This window comes from Pseudoliparis swirei, chromosome 11, assembly GCF_029220125.1.
Source record: "Pseudoliparis swirei isolate HS2019 ecotype Mariana Trench chromosome 11, NWPU_hadal_v1, whole genome shotgun sequence".
Lineage (NCBI taxonomy): Eukaryota > Metazoa > Chordata > Actinopteri > Perciformes > Liparidae > Pseudoliparis > Pseudoliparis swirei.
In genome coordinates this window covers 17,442,517-17,466,300 of record NC_079398.1, presented here as the reverse complement: position 1 = coordinate 17,466,300, position 23,784 = coordinate 17,442,517, and the positions used below count along the sequence as shown (strand labels likewise).

At 44.5% G+C, this 23,784-nt stretch overlaps 1 protein-coding gene across 5 annotated transcripts; it reads left to right on the top strand.

Annotated features, from left to right (window-relative positions):
• The first annotated feature begins 241 nt into the window (after positions 1-241).
• On the top strand, positions 242-23,703 carry klc1a (kinesin light chain 1a). 5 transcript variants are annotated; one of them, XM_056425970.1, is made up of 16 exons: positions 243-527; positions 3,460-3,730; positions 4,199-4,429; positions 4,557-4,635; positions 4,747-4,975; positions 6,991-7,078; positions 11,105-11,206; positions 12,359-12,532; positions 12,774-12,873; positions 13,004-13,056; positions 13,150-13,217; positions 13,525-13,633; positions 13,893-14,003; positions 18,361-18,482; positions 20,308-20,377; positions 21,103-23,703. In XM_056425970.1, the coding sequence occupies exons 2-16, from the start codon at positions 3,461-3,463 to the stop codon at positions 21,166-21,168; spliced, it is 1,872 nt and encodes a 623-aa protein (XP_056281945.1). In that variant the 5' UTR covers positions 243-527; position 3,460; the 3' UTR covers positions 21,169-23,703. The 5 variants fall into 5 exon arrangements, with proteins under 5 accessions (XP_056281948.1, XP_056281945.1, XP_056281944.1 ...); XM_056425969.1 differs by having other exon boundaries at positions 13,893-14,030; XM_056425971.1 differs by lacking the exons at positions 18,361-18,482; positions 20,308-20,377; positions 21,103-23,703 and adding an exon at positions 16,229-17,297 and having other exon boundaries at positions 13,893-14,030.
• The last annotated feature ends 81 nt before the right edge of the window (positions 23,704-23,784 follow it).

Here is a 23,784-nt window from a genome sequence, read left to right as displayed (position 1 = left end):
TTAAAAAAAATGTAATTAAAAAGTTTTATTTAAAAGAAAAAGCTTTTATTTTACCTAAATCTCGAATAATTAAACAATTAAGAACTAACTACTGACATCAAATAAATATGCTCCTACGTCACTGTTGTGTTGCAATCAAAATAAATCTGGCGGCTTCCCCTTTAACCCGGGCAGCAGTGACATCACTACCGAGGGAGCGCGCGAGCTCACGCGCGCGCCCAGCCGGGTAACGCCATTTTCGCGCGCCGCCGCAGTCAGTCGGTCGTCCAGCGGACCCCAACGAGAACGGGCTCTTCTTCAATGGCTCCGACTAAAGCTAGGAGCGGTTTGACAGTTTAGGGTGCCGGCTATGGAGCGGGCTGGTCAAATTTAACACCGGACGCCGTTTAGTGGGTTTTGTAACGCATATATAGATATGTTTTGATTTGTTGTTTTGTTTATTTTCTACACGTATCGGCCTACATTAAAAAGGAGCACGTGACCCAAACAGTTAAAAGCTGCGTTGGCGACGGATGTCCTGGAGAACGGTAGGAACGGCTCCGTCTATTGGCTGGACCATTCTATCCGTAGCTCAGTAAGCGGTTGAATGAGCCTTCATGTGGTTCCTGTGCTCCGGGGTTTTAAAGATGGAGCCTCTCTATGCGGGTGTTTACGTTAACTGCAGGAATTAGACGCTGACTCTGTGTCAGAGGAACTGGTTCTTCAGGTTAATCCGTCTGTTGGTGAGACCGCTGGGGCCGCGAAGCGGCAGGAACTGCAGCATGAGGGGGGGGGGTGTTGTGTCACGTGACGGGTAGGATGTTGTCACCCTCTCATTGATATGCAGAGCGCGAACTGTAGTGTGTGAGGGAGGGTGTCACACAGCTGGGGAGCACCCAGAGGTGTCTCCGGATGTTTGAGGTGTCGGACTGAGTCCACACTGCAGGGCAGTAATCACATGCGCACGCACGCACGCACACGCACACAGACAGACGCGCACACGCACACACAGCGGTTTTTAAGGTGTAATCCACCCAACGGAGCAGTCATGGCAACCTGCAGGGCTCCAGACGGACACCCCCTGCTCCCCGGGGCCGCTTTGTGTTGGCTCAGTGTGTGTGTGTGTACGTGTGTGTATATTTATGACTGGGTCGTGCTGCAGGAGCTTCTCTGCAGTTGAAGCAGCTCAAACCTGAAACACTGCATACTTCATGTACTTGTACACGTGGTACTTCCACAGAAGTATTTATTAATTCAATATTTGAACAACAACTGATTTATTTTCTCATTTGTTTTGAATTACAATGTAAAACATAAGCAGATGTGTTCTGTGAGGATTCCTTCAACTTCCTTGTTTAAAGTTCATAAAGACATTTCTTTGCTTTAATTTGTTATTACTTATTGGATCTCAGCTGATCAATATCAAGCTCACTTATTGGTCATTTATCAGAATGGCACTCTGAATTCTTCGCTTTAAGCTTAAAGACTTATTAAATTGCACGTTTTCACTTTTTGTGTGACATTTTATTGACACATTCGACTGCAGGCTGGTGAGTCACATGGAGCGTAGCCCCTCCTCCTCCGGCCTCGTTCGCTGTGCTCTTCAGATATATATCTTTATATAGTTCCCTCCATTGGACTGGAGGTCTGCCGTCGCTCTTCATCTGGTTCCAGAAGCTTCTCTTCTTCAGCTCGACTCGTTTGTAAAACACAACTTCAGAGTTTCTGTCATTACTCAGTTTCTCCTTCAGGAGAGCTGAAGAGATTCATGAGGAAGCTCAGGGTCATATATATATATTAGGGCTGTGAAACGATTACAAATTTTAATCGGATTAATCACAGGTTTTTGTGGATTAATCATGATTAATCACATATTACCGATATTCTCGGTATATTTTGTGAGAACATAGAGATTTATGACAAAAGACGGATATATACATTTATACATTCTTCTATACAATGGTGCTGCAACTCAGCAGTTATTTAGCAGTTGTCTTCCATATGGAACATTAATACATCTTCATCCTAAACAGAATGTTTAACCCTCCTGTTACCTTTCGGGTCAATTTGACCCCATTCAATGTTTAATGTCGGTGTTCTTTGGGGTCAATTTGACCCCAGGCTGTTTTTCACTGTGTCAAACATATAAGAAATATCAACTTTTTTATTTATTCAAAGGGCTATTTAGGTAGTCAACAAACAAACATAAAGTACCTCACACTTAAACTTGGGAAGCAATATTAATTCTAATAATTTTCTGGAGGTTTTAATTGCTGGGGTCAAATTGACCCCGAGGGTAAAATATGTCAGTAAATGTAAAGGTAACAGGAGGGTTAAACAGAGCATTTCTCTCTTGTTTGTCAACCATTAACTCCACTATGATACAATCTAAAGGTGGACAGATTGACAAGTGACTTTGTTTTTGCTCGGTCCCGATGCGCGCGCACGGAGCTCTGTGGCGCGCGAGACGGAGATCGATAAGTGTTAACGCAACGCGAAGAGACAGAAATGACATGCTGCTGTGGAGATACGATCAACAACAGACGTTTAGTTTAATAAAAGAACAAAGACGTGCTATAGAGAACATGTCAGGGGCGGGCCAATCTTTTAATGTCATGCGATCTACCCAAACTACGCCGCGATCGACTGGCAGGTCGCGATCGACGTGTTGAGACCCTGATCTACAGGAAGTAGAAGTCGTAACAAGGTTTCCGGAGGTGAACCTGCGGAAGGATCATTACCGATGAACAGACCGTCTGCATGAGAGCGGACAGAGTTCAGATTGAAGTGGTGTATTGGAAGCTCATTTTGCAAGTGACTTTTTTTTCGTCCCGACGACCAACAACAGACGGATTGGAAGCTCATTCTGCGCATGCGTTAAATGCGGTAAAAAAATAACTAGTTAAACCTGTAATTGAATTAACTGAGTTAACGCGTTATTTTTCACAGCACTAATATATATATATATGAGAGAGAGAGAAACTTTATTATGTCATAACACGTTATCACCAATGCTGTAGTGAAGCTCTGCACTTCAGAGCTCTCATATCTCAAAATCTCCTCATATCTCATATCTCCTCATATCTCATATCTTTGTGGCTCTGTTTCATGAAGCATCCTCAGTGACGGCGTCGTGTTTCCTGAAGGGTGCTTGAATGCAACACAGAGTTCCTCCTCAAGGGCCCCTCTAGAGGAGCTGCAGGGGGAACCAACCTGAACCACTTGGACCGCCTGGTTCAGGTCTTCAGTTGAAGTATTGATTAGAAAGGCTGTGTGTGGCCATCGGAGCAGGAAAGGTCAGGAGGAAACCCCTGAAGCGTCTGTGTCTCATTACGGCTCATAGTGATGTCATCCATGGGGCTCCATGAGGGTCTTGTTTCCTGGAGGTCTCTGCAGCTGGAGACATGAATCCTGAATAACCATGTTGTGTTCCATGTGATGTGAGCCTCTGTCCTGCTGACTGTGACCTCTGACCTTCAGGATGCGTGAGGACATGTCCACCATGGTGTGTATGAAGGAGGAGCAGGACCTCGGGGAGAAGCTGTCCCAGGATGAGATCATCTCCAGGACCAAGCAGGTGATCCAGGGCCTGGAGGCCCTGAAGCAGGAGCACCACTCCATCCTGGATGGGCTGCTGGGCTCTCTGCGCTGCCTGAAGCAGGAGCATGAGGAGGAGGTGCTGATGGAGGAGAAGTCCCTCATGATCCGCAGGTCCATGGAGATGCTGGAGCTGGGACTCAGCGAGGCTCAGGTACTGTGGACCAGAACCAGAACTGAGACCTCAGGCTGCTTCTGAGGTCCAAAGGGTAGAAAATGTTATTAAAAAATAAATCTTTCTATATTAAAAAATAAATACAATTAGAATACAAAAATAAAATGCAGTCTTTCTATATAAAATATATATATATATATATATTTATTTTAAAAAATGTAGTCTTTCATATATATATGTTAGAAATGATAGAAATGTTATTTTAAAAAATGCAGTCTTTCTATATTAAAAAATTGTTTTGTAAAAAAATTAAAACGCAGTCTTCGTATATTTAAAATAAATAAATAAAATGTTATACAAAAATAAAATGCAGATTTTCTTTCAGAGAAAGTTTGAGAATCGGTTGAGCCGTAGCTCAGTTAGTGAACACTGTTAGCCACTGGTGATGCTTTAGCCCCTCCTCTCTTTATTGTTGACACCCCCCCCCTCCTCCTCCTCTTTGCCCAGGTGATGATGGCGCTGTCCAGCCATCTGAGCTCCGTGGAGTCGGAGAAGCAGAAGCTGCGGGCCCAGGTGCGCCGGCTGTGCCAGGAGAACCAGTGGCTGAGGGACGAGCTGGCCGGCACGCAGCAAAAGCTGCAGAAGAGCGAGCAGAGCGTGGCCCAGCTGGAGGAGGAGAAGAAGCACCTGGAGTTCATGAACCAGCTCAAGAAGTACGACGAGGACCTGTCCCCATCGGTGAGTCAGGGTCTCCTTGGGGGGCCCAGGATCTTGATTTAATTCAGTCACAGTCAACCTCTGTCTTCACTTTCAACTTAGTAAACATCGACTTCCTTCCTTCCTTCCTTCCCCTCCTCCCTTTCAGGGGGAGAAGGACTCTGATTCCAGGAAAGAGACTCTAGATGACCTCTTCCCAGATGACCAGGACGACCAACCGCCAGGCAGTAAGTGTGTGTGTGTGTGTGTCTGTGTGTCTGTGTGAGTGAGAGTGAGAGTATAAGTGAGTGTGAGAGAGGTGTGAGTGTGAGTGTCTCTAACCGTCCTCTCTCCTCCAGTCCAGCCGACCCCCGGCAGTGCAGCGGCGGCGGCGGCCCAGCAAGGGGGCTATGAGATCCCGGCCCGCCTGAGGACCCTCCACAACCTGGTGATCCAGTACGCGTCCCAGGGCCGCTACGAGGTGGCGGTGCCGCTCTGCAAGCAGGCCCTGGAGGACCTGGAGAAGACCTCGGGGCACGACCACCCCGACGTGGCCACCATGCTCAACATCCTGGCCTTGGTGTACAGGTGAGGGCCTATGGGGGTCCTCCTGGACCCAGATCAGTCATGTGTTTACCTTCATATGTTACAGGTAACAGGGTCAGGTCAACCCAAATCAAGACCATAAGGAGAAGAGGCATCGAGACGAGATCTTTCTTTCTCCGTCAATTTGAGAAGAAGAAGAAGCAGCCAATGAGGAGACAAAGAAGAAGCCAATGAGGAGACAGAAGAAGAAGAAGAAGAAGAAGAAGCAGCCAATGAGGAGATGAAGAAGAAGAAGACAATGAGAAGACAGAAAAAGAAGTAGCCAATAAGGAGACTAAAGTAGAAGAAGTAGCCAATAAGGAGACTAAAGAAGAAGAAGTAGCCAATAAGGAGACTAAAGAAGAAGAAGTAGCCAATGAGGAGACAGAAGAAGAACAAGAAGCCAATGAGAAGACAGAAGTAGAAGTAGCCAATAAGGAGACAGAAGAAGAAGAAGAACCCAATGAGGAGACAGAAAAAGAAGAAGAAGCCAATGAGGAGTCAGAAAAAGAAGAAGAAGCCAATGAGGAGACAGAAAAAGTAGAAGTAGCCAATAAGGAGACAGAAGAAGAACCCAATGAGGATACAGAAAAAGAAGAATAAGCCAATGAGGAGACAGAAAAAGAAGAATAAGCCAATGAGGAGACAGAAGAAGAAGAAGAAGCTAACGAGGAGACAAGAAGAAGAAGAATAATGAGGAAGAAGAAGAACCTCTGAACATCTGAACCTCCTCGTGTCTGTTTCCTCTGAACCTCCTCATGTCTGTTTCCTCTGAACCTCCTCGTGTCTGTTTCCTCTGAACCTCCTCATGTCTGTTTCCTCTGAACCTCCTCGTGTCTGTTTCCTCTGAACCTCCTCGTGTCTGTTTCCTCTGAACCTCCTCATGTCTGTTTCCTCTGAACCTCCTCATGTCTGTTTCCTCTGAACCTCCTCATGTCTGTTTCCTCTGAACCTCCTCGTGTCTGTTTCCTCTGAACCTCCTCGTGTCTGTTTCCTCTGAACCTCCTCGTGTCTGTTTCCTCTGAACCTCCTCATGTCTGTTTCCTCTGAACCTCCTCGTGTCTGTTTCCTCTGAACCTCCTCGTGTCTGTTTCCTCTGAACCTCCTCGTGTCTGTTTCCTCTGAACCTCCTCATGTCTGTTTCCTCTGAACCTCCTCATGTCTGTTTCCTCTGAACCTCCTCATGTCTGTTTCCTCTGAACCTCCTCGTGTCTGTTTCCTCTGAACCTCTACGTGTCTGTTTCCTCTGAACCTCCTCATGTCTGTTTCCTCTGAACCTCCTCGTGTCTGTTTCCTCTGAACCTCTTCGTGTCTGTTTCCTCTGAACCTCCTCATGTCTGTTTCCTCTGAACCTCCTCGTGTCTGTTTCCTCTGAACCTCCTCATGTCTGTTTCCTCTGAACCTCCTCATGTCTGTTTCCTCTGAACCTCCTCGTGTCTGTTTCCTCTGAACCTCTTCGTGTCTGTTTCCTCTGAACCTCCTCATGTCTGTTTCCTCTGAACCTCCTCGTGTCTGTTTCCTCTGAACCTCCTCGTGTCTGTTTCCTCTGAACCTCCTCGTGTCTGTTTCCTCTGAACCTCCTCGTGTCTGTTTCCTCTGAACCTCCTCGTGTCTGTTTCCTCTGAACCTCCTCGTGTCTGTTTCCTCTGAACCTCCTCGTGTCTGTTTCCTCTGAACCTCCTCGTGTCTGTTTCCTCTGAACCTCCTCGTGTCTGTTTCCTCTGAACCTCCTCGTGTCTGTTTCCTCTGAACCTCCTCGTGTCTGTTTCCTCTGAACCTCCTCGTGTCTGTTTCCTCTGAACCTCCTCGTGTCTGTTTCCTCTGAACCTCCTCATGTCTGTTTCCTCTGAACCTCCTCGTGTCTGTTTCCTCTGAACCTCCTCGTGTCTGTTTCCTCTGAACCTCCTCGTGTCTTTTTCCTCTGAACCTCGTGTCTGTTTCCTCTGAACCTCCTCGTGTCTGTTTCCTCTGAACCTCCTCATGTCTGTTTCCTCTGAACCTCCTCGTGTCTGTTTCAGGGACCAGAACAAATACAAGGAGGCGGCCAACCTGCTGAACGACGCTCTGGCCATCAGGGAGAAGACGCTGGGCCGGGACCATCCAGCTGTGAGTCACCTGTTAGCTTCAGGGACATGGAGGTCTGGTACCTCACGCTAACACACTGGACCAGGACCACCTGTTAGGAGTGGTTCTGGACCATGGAGAGGATCTGTTCCCTCACTGGAGAGCAGGAGGTCCTGCAGCCAGGTGAGGGAACATACAAATCTTATTTTAGCATCTTGACCCTGAAGCTGCAGATATTGGGTGGTTAGCATAGCGTAGCTTAACTTAGCACAACGCCTTCCTCTATCAGAGGGGACAGACTCCGCCTCCCAGCACTTCTAAAGGTGAAGCGTTGTCCTCCAGGTGAAGCGTTGTCCTCCAGGTGAAGCGTTGTCCTCCAGGTGAAGCGTTGTCCTCCAGGTGAAGCGTTGTCCATCAGGTGAAGCGTTGTCCATCAGGTGAAGCGTTGTCCACCAGGTGAAGCGTTGTCCATCAGGTGAAGCGTTGTCCATCAGGTGAAGCGTTGTCCATCAGGTGAAGCGTTGTCCACCAGGTGAAGCGTTGTCCATCAGGTGAAGCGTTGTCCATCAGGTGAAGCGTTGTCCATCAGGTGAAGCGTTGTCCATCAGGTGAAGCGTTGTCCATCAGGTGAAGCGTTGTCCTCCAGGTGAAGCGTTGTCCTCCAGGTGAAGCGTTGTCCTCCAGGTGAAGCGTTGTCCTCCAGGTGAAGCGTTGTCCATCAGGTGAAGCGTTGTCCATCAGGTGAAGCGTTGTCCTCCAGGTGAAGCGTTGTCCTCCAGGTGAAGCGTTGTCCATCAGGTGAAGCGTTGTCCATCAGGTGAAGCGTTGTCCATCAGGTGAAGCGTTGTCCTCCAGGTGAAGCGTTGTCCTCCAGGTGAAGCGTTGTCCATCAGGTGAAGCGTTGTCCATCAGGTGAAGCGTTGTCCTCCAGGTGAAGCGTTGTCCATCAGGTGAAGCGTTGTCCTCCAGGTGAAGCGTTGTCCTCCAGGTGAAGCGTTGTCCTCCAGGTGAAGCGTTGTCCTCCAGGTGAAGCGTTGTCCATCAGGTGAAGCGTTGTCCTCCAGGTGAAGCGTTGTCCTCCAGGTGAAGCGTTGTCCATCAGGTGAAGCGTTGTCCATCAGGTGAAGCGTTGTCCATCAGGTGAAGCGTTGTCCATCAGGTGAAGCGTTGTCCATCAGGTGAAGCGTTGTCCTCCAGGTGAAGCGTTGTCCTCCAGGTGAAGCGTTGTCCATCAGGTGAAGCGTTGTCCTCCAGGTGAAGCGTTGTCCATCAGGTGAAGCGTTGTCCTCCAGGTGAAGCGTTGTCCTCCAGGTGAAGCGTTGTCCTCCAGGTGAAGCGTTGTCCTCCAGGTGAAGCGTTGTCCATCAGGTGAAGCGTTGTCCTCCAGGTGAAGCGTTGTCCTCCAGGTGAAGCGTTGTCCTCCAGGTGAAGCGTTGTCCATCAGGTGAAGCGTTGTCCATCAGGTGAAGCGTTGTCCATCAGGTGAAGCGTTGTCCATCAGGTGAAGTGTTGTCCTCCAGGTGAAGCGTTGTCCATCAGGTGAAGCGTTGTCCATCAGGTGAAGCGTTGTCCATCAGGTGAAGCGTTGTCCATCAGGTGAAGCGTTGTCCTCCAGGTGAAGCGTTGTCCATCAGGTGAAGCGTTGTCCTCCAGGTGAAGCGTTGTCCATCAGGTGAAGCGTTGTCCATCAGGTGAAGCGTTGTCCTCCAGGTGAAGCGTTGTCCTCCAGGTGAAGCGTTGTCCTCCAGGTGAAGCGTTGTCCATCAGGTGAAGCGTTGTCCTCCAGGTGAAGCGTTGTCCTCCAGGTGAAGCGTTGTCCATCAGGTGAAGCGTTGTCCTCCAGGTGAAGCGTTGTCCTCCAGGTGAAGCGTTGTCCTCCAGGTGAAGCGTTGTCCACCAGGTGAAGCGTTGTCCTCCAGGTGAAGCGTTGTCCATCAGGTGAAGCGTTGTCCTCCAGGTGAAGCGTTGTCCATCAGGTGAAGCGTTGTCCTCCAGGTGAAGCGTTGTCCTCCAGGTGAAGCGTTGTCCATCAGGTGAAGCGTTGTCCTCCAGGTGAAGCGTTGTCCTCCAGGTGAAGCGTTGTCCTCCAGGTGAAGCGTTGTCCACCAGGTGAAGCGTTGTCCATCAGGTGAAGCGTTGTCCTCCAGGTGAAGCGTTGTCCATCAGGTGAAGCGTTGTCCTCCAGGTGAAGCGGTGTCCATCAGGTGAAGCGTTGTCCACCAGGTGAAGCGTTGTCCTCCAGGTGAAGCGTTGTCCTCCAGGTGAAGCGTTGTCCTCCAGGTGAAGCGTTGTCCTCCAGGTGAAGCGTTGTCATCCAGGTGAAGCGTTGTCCTCCAGGTGAAGCGTTGTCCTCCAGGTGAAGCGTTGTCCTCCAGGTGAAGCGTTGTCCTCCAGGTGAAGCGTTGTCCATCAGGTGAAGCGTTGTCCATCAGGTGAAGCGTTGTCCTCCAGGTGAAGCGTTGTCCTCCAGGTGAAGCGTTGTCCTCCAGGTGAAGCGTTGTCCATCAGGTGAAGCGTTGTCCTCCAGGTGAAGCGTTGTCCTCCAGGTGAAGCGTTGTCCTCCAGGTGAAGCGTTGTCCTCCAGGTGAAGCGTTGTCCATCAGGTGAAGCGTTGTCCATCAGGTGAAGCGTTGTCCTCCAGGTGAAGCGTTGTCCTCCAGGTGAAGCGTTGTCCTCCAGGTGAAGCGTTGTCCATCAGGTGAAGCGTTGTCCATCAGGTGAAGCGTTGTCCATCAGGTGAAGCGTTGTCCATCAGGTGAAGCGTTGTCCTCCAGGTGAAGCGTTGTCCTCCAGGTGAAGCGTTGTCCACCAGGTGAAGCGTTGTCCATCAGGTGAAGCGTTGTCCTCCAGGTGAAGCGTTGTCCTCCAGGTGAAGCGTTGTCCATCAGGTGAAGCGTTGTCCATCAGGTGAAGCGTTGTCCTCCAGGTGAAGCGTTGTCCTCCAGGTGAAGCGTTGTCCATCAGGTGAAGCGTTGTCCTCCAGGTGAAGCGTTGTCCTCCAGGTGAAGCGTTGTCCATCAGGTGAAGCGTTGTCCACCAGGTGAAGCGTTGTCCATCAGGTGAAGCGTTGTCCTCCAGGTGAAGCGTTGTCCACCAGGTGAAGCGTTGTCCTCCAGGTGAAGCGTTGTCCATCAGGTGAAGCGTTGTCCTCCAGGTGAAGCGTTGTCCATCAGGTGAAGCGTAGGCCTCCAGGTGGCGTTGTCCTCCAGGTGAAGCGTTGTCCACCAGGTGAAGCGTTGTCCATCAGGTGAAGCGTTGTCCATCAGGTGAAGCGTTGTCCTCCAGGTGAAGCGTTGTCCTCCAGGTGAAGCATTGTCCTCCAGGTAAAGCATTGTCCTCACTCATCTTCATCACATTTCTCCTGCCTCGTTAGGCCTCAGCTGTCTGGACCACCATGACGCTCCAGCTTGTGAAGCTGAGGTTAGCCCCGCCCCCCCGATACCCCCCCCTCCTCCTCCTCTCATCAGGCTCTGATTGTTCTTTCTATAAGGAAGTGATTTAGAATCATACAATGATAGTGTTATCTGACACTGATTCCTCCTCCAATGTTCTACACATCTTCTAAATCTCTCAATCTCTTCTTTTTGCTTTTTTTTACCCCCTTTAAAATATAATATATATGTCGGCCATTTTGGATATTCCTATAAGATTATCTTCATCTCTCAGTATAATGTTCTTGTGAAGGTAAGGTACAAAGTTAAGGAATGTTTAAAAAAGTGTGTCCTTTATTGACCTCCCCTTCTCTTCCTGTTCTAACCATCACTGCTACACCCTGAATGAGCTCCACCTCCTCCAATCACCTCCTCCCTGTCCTCCCGTGTGAATCAGAGGTCAGAGGTCAGAGCTCCAGGCACCTCGCTCGTCTCTCTCACCCCGAGTGCACGAGAATCGTCTCATACATGTAATCGGCGGCAAATCACAGCCACCGTGATCACTTCCTGTTTCCTCCTCATTGATTCACCAGATCAACGGCTGCCGTGGCGTCTGAAGCTGAACTTAAATTAAATGAACTTAAATTAAATGAACTTAAATTAAATGACCATCAATTTGTGTGTGTGTGTCCGTCAGGTCGCCGCCACCCTCAACAACCTGGCTGTCCTGTACGGGAAGAGGGGGAAGTACAAGGAGGCGGAGCCTCTGTGCAAGAGAGCGCTGGAGATCAGAGAAAAGGTAGGTCAAAGGTCAAAGGTTAAAGGTGGTCATTCAGAAGCAGCTCCACACATCTTCACCTCTATGCCTGAACTCTGAGCTGGTTGTCCCCCTAGAGGTCATGCAATGTAATGACTTGTCCCCCTAGAGGTCATGTGATGTAATGACTGTTGTCCCCCTAGAGGTCATGTGATGTAATGACTGTTGTCCCCCTAGAGGTCATGTGATGTAATGACTGTTGTCCCCCTAGAGGTCATGTAGTGTAATGACTGTTGTCCCCCTAGAGGTCATGTAGTGTAATGACTGTTGTCCCCCTAGAGGTCATGTAGTGTAATGACTGTTGTCCCCCTAGAGGTCATGTAGTGTAATGACTGTTGTCCCCCTAGAGGTCATGTGATGTAATGACTGTTGTCCCCCTAGAGGTCATGTAGTGTAATGACTGTTGTCCCCCTAGAGGTCATGTAGTGTAATGACTGTTGTCCCCCTAGAGGTCATGTAGTGTAATGACTGTTGTCCCCCTAGAGGTCATGTGATGTAATGACTGTTGTCCCCCTAGAGGTCATGTAGTGTAATGACTGTTGTCCCCCTAGAGGTCATGTAGTGTAATGACTGTTGTCCCCCTAGAGGTCATGTAGTGTAATGACTGTTGTCCCCCTAGAGGTCATGTAGTGTAATGACTGTTGTCCCCCTAGAGGTCATGTAGTGTAATGACTGTTGTCCCCCTAGAGGTCATGTGATGTAATGACTGTTGTCCCCCTAGAGGTCATGTAGTGTAATGACTGTTGTCCCCCTAGAGGTCATGTAGTGTAATGACTGTTGTCCCCCTAGAGGTCTTGTAGTGTAATGACTGTTGTCCCCCTAGAGGTCATGTGATGTAATGACTGTTGTCCCCCTAGAGGTCATGTAGTGTAATGACTGTTGTCCCCCTAGAGGTCATGTAGTGTAATGACTGTTGTCCCCCTAGAGGTCATGTAGTGTAATGACTGTTGTCCCCCTAGAGGTCATGTAGTGTAATGACTGTTGTCCCCCTAGAGGTCATGTAGTGTAATGACTGTTGTCCCCCTAGAGGTCATGTAGTGTAAAATGACTGTTGTCCCCCTAGAGGTCATGTGATGTAATGACTGTTGTCCCCCTAGAGGTCATGTGGTGTAAAATGACTGTTGTCCCCCCCAGGTGCTGGGTAAGGAGCACCCCGACGTGGCCAAGCAGCTGAACAACCTGGCCCTGCTGTGTCAGAACCAGGGCAAGTACGAGGAGGTGGAGTACTACTACATGAGGGCCCTGGAGATCTACCAGAGCAAACTGGGCCCCGATGACCCCAACGTGGCCAAGACCAAGAACAACCTGGTGAGGGTCCTGAGGGAGACCCCTGAGAACCAGATCCTGGGTCTGGGTACTAAGAGAGACCCCTGAGAACCAGATCCTGATGCTCTTAGTGTATTTAGATAGAAATGCTCATGTTAAAACATGTTCTCACCTTGCGATGACCTCTGATAACCTCCGATGACTTCTGATGACCTCTGACCACCTCTGGTGACCTCCGATGACCTCTGACAACCTCTGATGACCTCCTTTTTTCTCTCCTCAGGCCTCCTGCTACCTAAAGCAGGGGAAGTTCAAGCAGGCGGAGACGCTCTACAAAGAAATACTGACCAGAGCTCATGAGAGAGAGTTTGGCTCTGTGGATGGTAAACACACACACACACACACTCACTCACTCACTCACTCACTCACACAAACACATATACTCACACTCTTCTTGTTGTTGTTGTTCTCCTTCTGTCTGGATGTTCATCATCTGCTCCTCTTCCTCTCCAGATGAGAACAAGCCCATCTGGATGCACGCTGAAGAGCGAGAGGAGCAGAGCAAGGTGAGCAACATCTAGAGGAGGAGGAGCTCTGCACCCAACTCCTCCTGGAGGCCTCCAGGCTCTCTGACCTGTGTGTGTGTGTGTGTGTCTCAGGGGAAGCAGAAGGAAGGCTCCTCCTTCGGTGAATATGGAGGCTGGTACAAGGCCTGCAAAGTGGACAGGTGGGTGCGATGCGTTCAGGGCCCTCAGGTCATCTTCTGACCTCTGAACACTCTGGATCTGAAATACTGACATCTCTAAAGAAGAGGAAGTTCTCCTCCTCCTCCTGAGTGGTTCTCCTCCTGAGATGTTCCTCCTCCTTCTCCTTTATGGTTCTCTTCCTGAGATCCTCCTCCCCCTCCCCCTCCTCTTCCTCCTCCTCCTCCTCCTCCTGAGTGGTTCTCCTCCTGAGATGTTCCCCCTCCCCCTCCTCTTCCTCCTCCTCCTCCTGAGTGGTTCTCCTCCTGAGATGTTCCTCCTCCTCTTCAGCCCCACGGTGACCACCACCCTTAAGAACCTCGGCGCCCTCTACAAGCGGCAGGGCAAGTTCGAGGCGGCCGAAACTCTGGAGGAGGCCGCCATGCGCTCCAGGAAGCAGGTGAGGACCCTGGGTCACATGACCCGTCGCCACTGAGAGGCGGAGGGGATCAATGTAACGTCCAATCAGGATGGAGAGGGCGGGTCTCGGCTCTTTGACACGCCGATGAGAGCTAAAGGGTTTTCCTGTGGAGATGAGAAGGGGCGGAGGCACGCAGCTTTCATTATGAATTAAGATGTGTGTGTGTGCGTCTGTGTGTGTGTCTCTGTGTGCGTGTGTGTGTGTCTCTGTGTGTGTGTGTGTGTGTGTGTGTGTGTAGGGCCTGGACTCCGTCCATAAGCAGCGCGTGGTGGAGGTCCTCAGTGAGTCCCGTGAGAGCTTGACCTCTGACACGGTGAAGTACGAGAGCGGGCCAGACGGCGGCGAGGAAGTGAGTATGAGCGTGGAGTGGAACGGGGTGAGTACAGTACACGGCCTTCTCACTGAGTAAAGGTATATAAATCTATATATATATATATAAATACACTGGAGCACTGTTAACATAGACAGATGTGATAGTTTAAACGGTTTCGGGCGGATTTTTTTGACGACGTTTGAACCAAAGAAATCGACAATTAAACTTGAATCGTCCCTAAAGTCCGAGGTCAGATAAAAGTGGTTCCCGAGGTCGTGAGGTCGTCTCCTGTAACTCTGAGGAACTTCTCTTAGAGTCTCTGTCTCACTTTTACAAACTAACTGCTCCTCTTTAATCAAACACGGCCTTCACACCACGCGCACCTCGTCACGCTGTCTGACTCCTCCCCCCCACTGACTCCTCCCCCTGCTGCAGAGCCCCTTTCTCACTGAGCCGCCGGGGACTTTTCTCACAGAACTACAGCAGGTGGCTGATGGGAGTCTCCTCCTCTTGCTCCTCTTGCTCCCCCTCAAGCACTTTAATAATATAATAATAATAACAACACTGTTATTGTTTTGCCGTCTTTACATTTAATGTGTTCTCCTCAGAGGGTTTGACACGCTCTATAGAGGTCATGTGACCAGGAGGAGTTCATTTATTCTTAATCTTGAGGACCGCTGTGACTCCACATGGGCTCTGTACTGTACTGTGTGTACCTGTATGTACCTGTGTGACTCTGTATTAACTTTCCTTTCCTTTGCTTTGTGTCAGCAGCCGGTTGACGTTTAGAGGAAGTTTAGGAAGCTAAAAACACAAAGAAAGACAGATGATCTTTAATCCAAAACTTTATGATTATCAGTTCTGATGTTATTACAGGTACATTTTAGGGAGAAAAAAAAATGCTGGTGCAAAAAATAGCCAAAATAGATTTTATATCTTCTCAATGGAGGATACTTTTGAGTCGTCTTCATTTCTCTAAGATTACACATTAAATATATTTTAATGTCACAGTGCTGACGAGGTAAAACACGTTTATAACCAGTGAGTTTGCTAAATGGTCTGTTTAGGTCTGTTCAGGTCTGTTCAGGTCTGTTCAGGTCTGTTTAGGTCTGTTCAGGTCTGTTTAGGTCTGTTCAGGTCTGTTTAGGTCTGTTCAGGTCTGTTCAGGTCTGTTCAGGTCTGTTCAGGTCTGTTCAGGTCTGTTCAGGTCTGTTTAGGTCTGTTCAGGTCTGTTCAGGTCTGTTCAGGTCTGTTCAGGTCTGTTCAGGTCTGTTCAGGTCTGTTCAGGTCTGTTTAGGTCTGTTTAGGTCTGTTTAGGTCTGTTCAGGTCTGTTTAGGTCTGTTTAGGTCTGTTCAGGTCTGTTCAGGTCTGTTTAGGTCTGTTCAGGTCTGTTTAGGTCTGTTCAGGTCTGTTCAGGTCTGTTCAGGTCTGTTCAGGTCTGTTCAGGTCTGTTCAGGTCTGTTCAGGTCTGTTCAGGTCTGTTTAGGTCTGTTTAGGTCTGTTTAGGTCTGTTCAGGTCTGTTTAGGTCTGTTTAGGTCTGTTCAGGTCTGTTCAGGTCTGTTTAGGTCTGTTCAGGTCTGTTCAGGTCTGTTCAGGTCTGTTCAGGTCTGTTTAGGTCTGTTCAGGTCTGTTCAGGTCTGTTCAGGTCTGTTCAGGTCTGTTCAGGTCTGTTCAGGTCTGTTCAGGTCTGTTTAGGTCTGTTTAGGTCTGTTCAGGTCTGTTCAGGTCTGTTCAGGTCTGTTCAGGTCTGTTTAGGTCTGTTTAGGTCTGTTTAGGTCTGTTTCCGGCTGCTCTCACCTTCCTTCCCTGCTCTCTGTCTCTCACCTCCTCCTCTTGATGTTGGTCTCTCCAGACACGGGACCGCTCCATCACGGCTCCCCCTGGTGGCGGTCTGTGTGAATTACACCACACTCGTCTCCAGAAGGCTCAATAAATTATTTTTCCGGTCCGATTGTGAAAGTTAGTTTGAAGTGGTATTTCATCCTCGGTGGACACGTGGTTCCATCTGTTAAGACTTCTTATTGATCGATGTTATTGACTTCAGCCGCGTCCATTTATCAAGTTTCTCATTTTCTTTATTGAGGAAACGCTCGACTTCTTTTTCAAGGAGCTTCATCCCTTCATTCTTATTTCTTCTTCGCAAAGCGTCTGAAGCTGCTGGAGCAGTACTGTGTCTGATGACCTTGTTTCCTTTCCTCTCTCCTTTACCTGTCTCCTCACTCCTGTGTGTCTCCTCTTCTCTTCTCTGTCTGTCGACAGGCGTAATAACTCCAGAAGCTTCTTAACAAACACAATCAAACACTTCTTCTGCATGACGGACGCCAAGCTCCACCTGCTCCACCTGCTCCACCTCCAGCTTTGCAGTTCTCTCACTATGTCTCTCTCCCCCTCTCTCTCTCACCCTCTCTCTCTCTCTCTTTATGTCTTTCTCTCTCTCTCTCTCTCTATGTCTATGTCTCTCTCTGTCTTTATGTCTGTTTCTCGCTCTCTCTCTTTATCTCTCTCTCTCTCTCTCTGGTGGAGATTCTTCACGCCGGGTCGAACCACAGTGATAACGTTGCTTTTAAGCTCTCTGTGCGTGAGCGTGTGTGTGTGTGTGCTCTTCTTCCTCTCTAATGTATTTGAACTGTACTTTAATGCTGTAGAATAGGTTGTATTTGGGGGCGGGGTTACACTTTCACCTCTCAGACGACCTTTGAACCCATTATGACTCAAACCTCAGAATATAAAACTCGTTCTTTTTACGTTTTTTGCCTTCTTTGAGCTTAAAAATTAAACTCAAAAGATGAAATATAAAACATCTCCGTCTACATCACCTGACCTCAGGTCACCTGACCTCGTCGACATCACCTGACCTCAGGTCACCTGACCTTGTCTACATCACCTGACCTCAGGTCACCTGCCCGCCGCTTACTGGCTTCTTGGCGCTGTAAATACGCTGAAGCTCGTCAGCGTGATCGAGAAGCGCCGCTCACTCGTGGTTTAGAGTTCTAGTTACGGGTGTTTGTGAACTCTGGGAGGAGGCCAAAGGTCACGGGAGGTCAAAGGTCACAAGAGGAGCTAGAGGTTGTCTGTGAAGGTCAAATGTGCAAAGGGTTTTCAAGGAGCGTGTGATGTATCCAGCCTGTAACGTCTGTGTGTCTGTATATAGATGTCAGGGGGGCGGGACTTAGCTGTAACACGCTGTTCATTGGGCGCCTCCTCCTCGCCTCCTTGTCTCCTTGCTTCCTTGTCTCCTCTCCTTGCTAATACTCTCTCTGCGTGTCAATCCTGTCCCGTTTGTCTTTCTTAACTTCTAATAAAACCTAAACTCTTTGTTCACCTGGAACCTGAGCCTGTCGTCTCTTTGTGTGTGTGTGCGTGTGTGTGTGCGCTCGCGTGTGTGGATTAACTATAAACTAATAAATCATGTTTATCATAGATGTTTCCTCCAACATTTTACTTACAATCCGTCAATAATTATAATCCATATACGTAATATTCTGCATAAAGTGAACTTTTACTTTACGTACTTTAAAGTGTAGTATGACACTTTTATACTTTTACTAAATATAAAGGCAGGACTCTGAGTATTTCTACACTGGTATTCCTCGTTTTACTTGAGTATTTCTTTCCAATAATTCTTGGGGTGAACTATCTCAGTTCCCAGCATGCACTGCTTCATTACAGCTTCCCCCTCCTCTGTTCTTTGAGCACCAGACTAACATTTCTCTCTTTCACTTCTTAATATTCATATTCTATATATTATATATTATTATTTATTTATTTATTTATCTATATTTGTGCGTGTATATATATATATATATATATATATATATAAAGAAAGAAAGAAAAAAATCTATATATTTGTAGATGTGCAAATATGTATATTTGTATATGTATTAGATAAATGATCATATCAATGGATGACGGTGCAGCGAGTGTTGCGCAACTCTACTGCTCTGCATCGCCGCCTCAATGTGTTTATGTTTATCTTTGTTATTATTTACCGAATGAACCTTTTCATTTAGTCCAGAATAACATGCATTTATTTAAAAAAAATTGGAAGAATAATTTGTAAGAAAATGTAGTTTTATCTTCTGGATGCAGAGTTTTAAATATGTTTAATGTAATTAATTAATTTAAAAAATATATGTTTTCAGGTTTTATTGCAGGTTTTAGTCCGAAATCTGTTGATTAAAATGAAAAAGAAGTCAAACAAATCAACTTCCTCTGATGGCCACACTCTCTCTCTGTCTGTGTGTGTGTGTGTGTGTGTGTGTGTGTGTGTGTGTGTGTGTGTGTGTGTGTGTGTGTGTGTGTGTGTGTGTGTGTGTGTGTGTGTGTGTGTGTGTGTGTGTGTGTGTGTGTGTGTGTGTGTGTGTGTGTGTGTGTGTGTGTGTGTGTCATAGGACGGCTCCCTCAAGAGAAGCGGTTCCTTCAGTAAACTTCGGGCGTCGATCCGCCGCAGCAGCGAGAAGCTCGTCCGTAAGCTAAAGGGCTCGAGCCGGGACAGCGAGCCCAAGAACCCGGGGTAACTATCACCTGGTCGCCACGGGGACCGGGGTAACTATCCCAGCACCGGTCGCCACGGTGACCGTCTCTATGCACGGGGAGGAGGAGCCTAACCAAAACAAAGAGGGCTCGGTGACTCTCGAGCTGTTTGCACATGATGGAGGAGCTTTAACCGCTGGGCCTTGTTCTGCATGTGAGGGGGAGGGGCTTATTTATGTGTGTGCCACTGGGGGGGGAGGGGCTTGACATAACACCTTCAACATGAGGCGTTATGTCAAGAAACAAGTTGCATTATTTTGAGGAAGAAATACTATATTTTACGTGAAAAGTTAAAATAGATTTCAGTATTATTTGTGAATGTTAAAAAATATTTTGACAAGCACATTTCAGTATTTTGAGGGAAAGCCTAAAATATAAATAATTGCTTATTATTTCGATTATTTTGTATTTTTTTATAGCAAATTTCAGTATTTTGAGAACAAACTTGAAATATTATAAGAAAAACTGCATAAAAAACATTTATTTATTTTTATATAAAAAATTGCAGTATTTTAAAATTTAAATATTAGAGTAGAAGCTATAATATAAGTATCTAAAAGTGTTTATACTTTTTTTAAAGACAGTTGGGGTAAAATTCCCCAAAGAACGTTTTAATACGGATTATTCTCAAAACACACAATATTAAAACCTTTTCACGTAAACTGTAAATAATATGAATAAATAAAGTGTGAACATTAGTATAAAGTACTTATAATAATGCAACTCCTCCCCTCCGCATGACGTGTATGAACTAATCCTCCTGAGATGCTCGTTGTGGAACTCATTTGCCTTTTTATTATTTTAACTACTTATTTATTGCATTCTGTGGCTTCTGGACTTTTTATTTCAATTTGTTTTGAAATAAAGTTGTACTTTCTTTGGATTTCGTTGTTTTCTTTCTTTTCTTTGTTGAGATTTTACTCTGAAGAACAAACTGCATGGCTATTTCTGGTTTGTTGTTGTTGAATTTTTTTAATTTATGAATAAATTTGTTCTTTTTAATGTTTTGAACTTGCATGGCTCACCTGTGTGCTCGTGGTTTCCACCTTCCTCTCCGCTCCCTGTGGCTGATGACATCATCGTGGCTGATGGACATGATGATGACGTCATCGTAGCTGATGTGTCTAAACAAGTCTCTGTACCTTAAGTACGAAGATGACATTGTGGCTGATGTCATTGTGGCTGATGACATCATCGGGTCCATCAGCCTCGATAATGTCATTGTGAACATGAGCAATGATGATGACGTCGTCGTCATCAGGACCAATCGGTGACGTTTAATGTCCATTTCAACGTCTCTGTACCTTAAGTGTTAAAGAACCGTCGACTCAAGTAGAATCTTTACCGCCAGCAAATTGAGTCGCTTTTAGACGCTAATAGAGATTTATTATGGTAAAAAATAAATAAAAACATTAATAACAACAATAAAATTTAAATCAGGTAAGCCACAAAGAATACAAAGTTTGGTGGCACAATAAGTACCCTTTTATTTAGATTGTGACGTTATTAATGGTTAATATAGTTAAGTTATTAATAAGTCTTATTGATGCTTAAAGACCTGTTTAGTTGATGAATAAATATGTATTAAACAGTAAATCATCAAATGTCGTAAAAGTGAAGAAAGGACTTTTCCAGATTATTTCCTTTTTCATTAATGGACCAACAATATAATTACAGACTATATATTGGTAATAACCTTTGTGTGAGAACACAACCCGCTCACAGCTGACTCTCCAACCCCTCTGACCTCTGACCCCTGACCCCCCCTCTGACCCCTGACACCCCCCCCCCCCCCTCTGGTGCAGCATGAAGCGGGCCAGCTCTCTGGGGGTCCTCAACGTGGCCGACCACCAAACCGCCGGCGACCTCCACCAAGTAAGAAGAGACAAGTCAAGTTAATGAGCTTTATTTAAGACCATTAAAGTTTATTGAGCTTTATTTAAGACCCTTAAAGTTTATTGAGCTTTATTTAAGACTTGAGCTTTTATTTAAAGTTTATTACGCGGATAGAAAAATATGAAAATAATGAACAAATTTAACATTAAAAACCTCTTTTATACTCAATTAATTGTAATTTAAAATAGAAAAACTAATTCTCAGCGGAGGAACGTTCTTAATATTTATTTTTATGTTTCGTATCTGAAAAGTACAATTACTCAACAAAATAATAAGATTATATAATATTATAATAATATAGAGGTACTTGAACTACACATATATTTCCACGTTCTACTTCACAACAATTCATAAACAAATATTGTAGTTTTTTTACACCATTTATTTTATACCTTTTGTTTCTTCAATGAGATCAATAAATAAAGTATTATTATTATGAGTATAAATGTTATTGATCCCGGGGAGAAGAATTCATAAAGATCTAGCAGCATTTATAGTTATTAATATATTATTATAATAACTTATAATATATAAAAAATACATTATTGATGATTTTTTAAACTGTATTTCAATGTTAATACTTTTTTGAATGCAGAACTTTTACTTGTGACTTTTTCTACTAAAATATCTTTCAGTTCTTCAAAAGTTTATATTCTTCATCTCATTTAATTTTGTCTTTTTAATTTTAATTTGTTTTCCTCCAGGAACAAAATAATCGTCTGGGGAAAAGTCGCGACCTGAGCGCCAGTCACAGCGACCTGGCGCACTGAAGGTCGAGGAGGTGGGGGCGGAGCCTGAGAGGTCACTTCCTGTACAGACCCCGCCCCTTCCGGGTCAACAGCTCCTTAAATCAGCTTCATACCACCAAGTGTGTACGTGCGTGTGTGTGTTTGTTAATTAAGCAAAGTGATATTTGGGAAACACGCATTAATTAACCTTAATTGAGACAACGAGTCTGTTTCTAGAAGGATCCGTCTTGTGTTTTTAGTTTGTTTCTGAATGAAGTTCAATGTTTACATTTGTTTTTTGTTGTAAATTATGTTTTTATTATTTGTTGTCCTCACGCTGCCTGAAGAGCTTTTCTTAATATCTTCCTGAATAATACATTTTTAAAAGCCTTGAGAATCGTCTTCTTCAACGTTGAAAGAGTTAAAATAATAAATAAGTTTATATATGTGTTTTTTTCAAAAAATACTTTGAGAAACTTTTAAATACGGAAAAATACGTTAAAACACATTAAGATACATTCAAATTCAGTAGTAGCCTACATTAAAGAATAGAATTAAAGCGACTTTACGTTTACACGTGAACGGAGAAATAATAAAACGTTTATCGTGATGTTTATCGTGACGTTAACGTGACGTTTTTCATAACGTTTTACGTCACGTGTATCAAAACGTTTATTGTAACGTTTATCGTGACGTTTTTCGTCATGTTTATCGTAACGTTTATCGTTCGTTTTTCGTAATGAAATGAATGAATATGAAGGAAATAATTTAATGAATAGAATGAAGAATTTAATGAAGTCCAAAACTTTATTTAAAACCAAACCACTCGATTAAAGATGAATTTATGTAAATAAAGAAGCTGAAGAGAGATTTGACTTCTCGGCAATAATTTGATCAAAATGATTTTTTTATTTTTAAATGTTTAATATTCTAGCTTCTTATTTGTTGACGTGTGTTGAAGCTTCTTGTTGACTGTTGATCAGTCTTCTTTAACACATTGTTGTCTTGTTGTTGTCTTGTTGCTGTCTTGTTGTTCCACAAAGTAACGAGGCACATTGCCTGCTGCTTCTCGGTGAACCGGCAACATTTAGGGCAACAATTAGGGCAACCTTAGACATTTAGGGCAATGATAGAGATTTAGGGCAATGTTACAGATTTAGCGCAACATTAAATCGGCAACACCTTCAGGAACTGACAAGTGTTGTGAAGACGTGATTTAATTAATTAATTTAAAATGATTAGTTTCAAAACGGAAGCAAAGAAATACAAAAATATGGATGGAAAAAACATCTTTAAATGTTATAAATTTATAAAATTTCCCAGTTTTGACTACATTTTATAATATAGGTGAAATTGCTTTAGAAGATAAAAATTATTTTCACCTTTTGTTTTGCTTCCGTACTTATTTGATCAAATGGACCGTTTGGGCTAAAAGAAAAAAAATATATATATTTTTTTATTTGAAAAGATTTGAAAGCATTTAAAAATTAGCTCTCAACAAGAAATCTTGGAGTTATAAAAAATGATCCATCATCTGTTTTTCATCTTAAATATTTCTTGTGTTTTCACTTTTGTTTACTAATAAACAAACACGACTTTTCTGAGGACGTGAATGTACATTTAAAAGCTTTAAGGAATTACAGAAGTTATGTAACTTTATGTGTGAAAGCAGTGAAGGTAAATAAAGTGAAGTCAGGCGTTTATTTTGTATTTTAAAGGTCAACACACAACCTTTATCGTATATATCAATATTAATATAACTTTTCCCTTCTTACACAAGCGAGTAATTACATCATATTTAATGTTAAGTTATATTTAGTTTGAGAGAATGTGACAATATGAGCAGGTGGTTGAGGACGTTCATATTTTCTTTAATGATTGATCTGACGATTATGATTTTGATAAAAATCCATTAAAAAAATAAGAATTTGTAAAAAATATATTTTTTAATTACAAATGTTTCAAAAAAATCAATTATCACAAAATTAATTATCAATGATCAAATAATTAAAAGGTCAAAAAATATATTTTTTATGAAATTATTCGACACGAAATTGTTAAAAAAAATAATTAAATAAGTAAATTTAATAAATTATTACATGAATAAATATGTCGTCAGAATAGTTGCTGAATCATTTTCAACTAATATGTCTGCAGCTCTTCAAGTAATAATTAATTAATTGGTCATATTTTACTCATCAACACGACTATCAAGCACAAAGAAAAGTAATATTCTCAGTTATGAACATTAGATAGATATATATACGAGATAATTAAATGTGACATCGAGGCTTTAACATTTTTTTTTATGAAAACATTCCCTCCGTCCGGTTTTTAAAATTTACTTTTTATTTTATTTAGGGGCACGCGACACAACATTGAATGTCTTGTTGTCCTCCATTGTTTTGTTTTTTATTCTTTTGTGTGTGAGATCAAATAATTATAAGGATGGAAATTGTTCCTGGATGAAAACTGGCACATTGTTTAGAGTAATAAACAGAAATATCTAAACGTGTTCAACAAAGACTTCAAACTGATGTTGTAGATTTCATGTTTCAATAAAAACTCATGATGTTTTTCCTGTGATTATTAATATCTGAGCTCTTGTGGAACTTATTGTACTCAAGCACAACAATTACATTTGAGCTATTTTATATA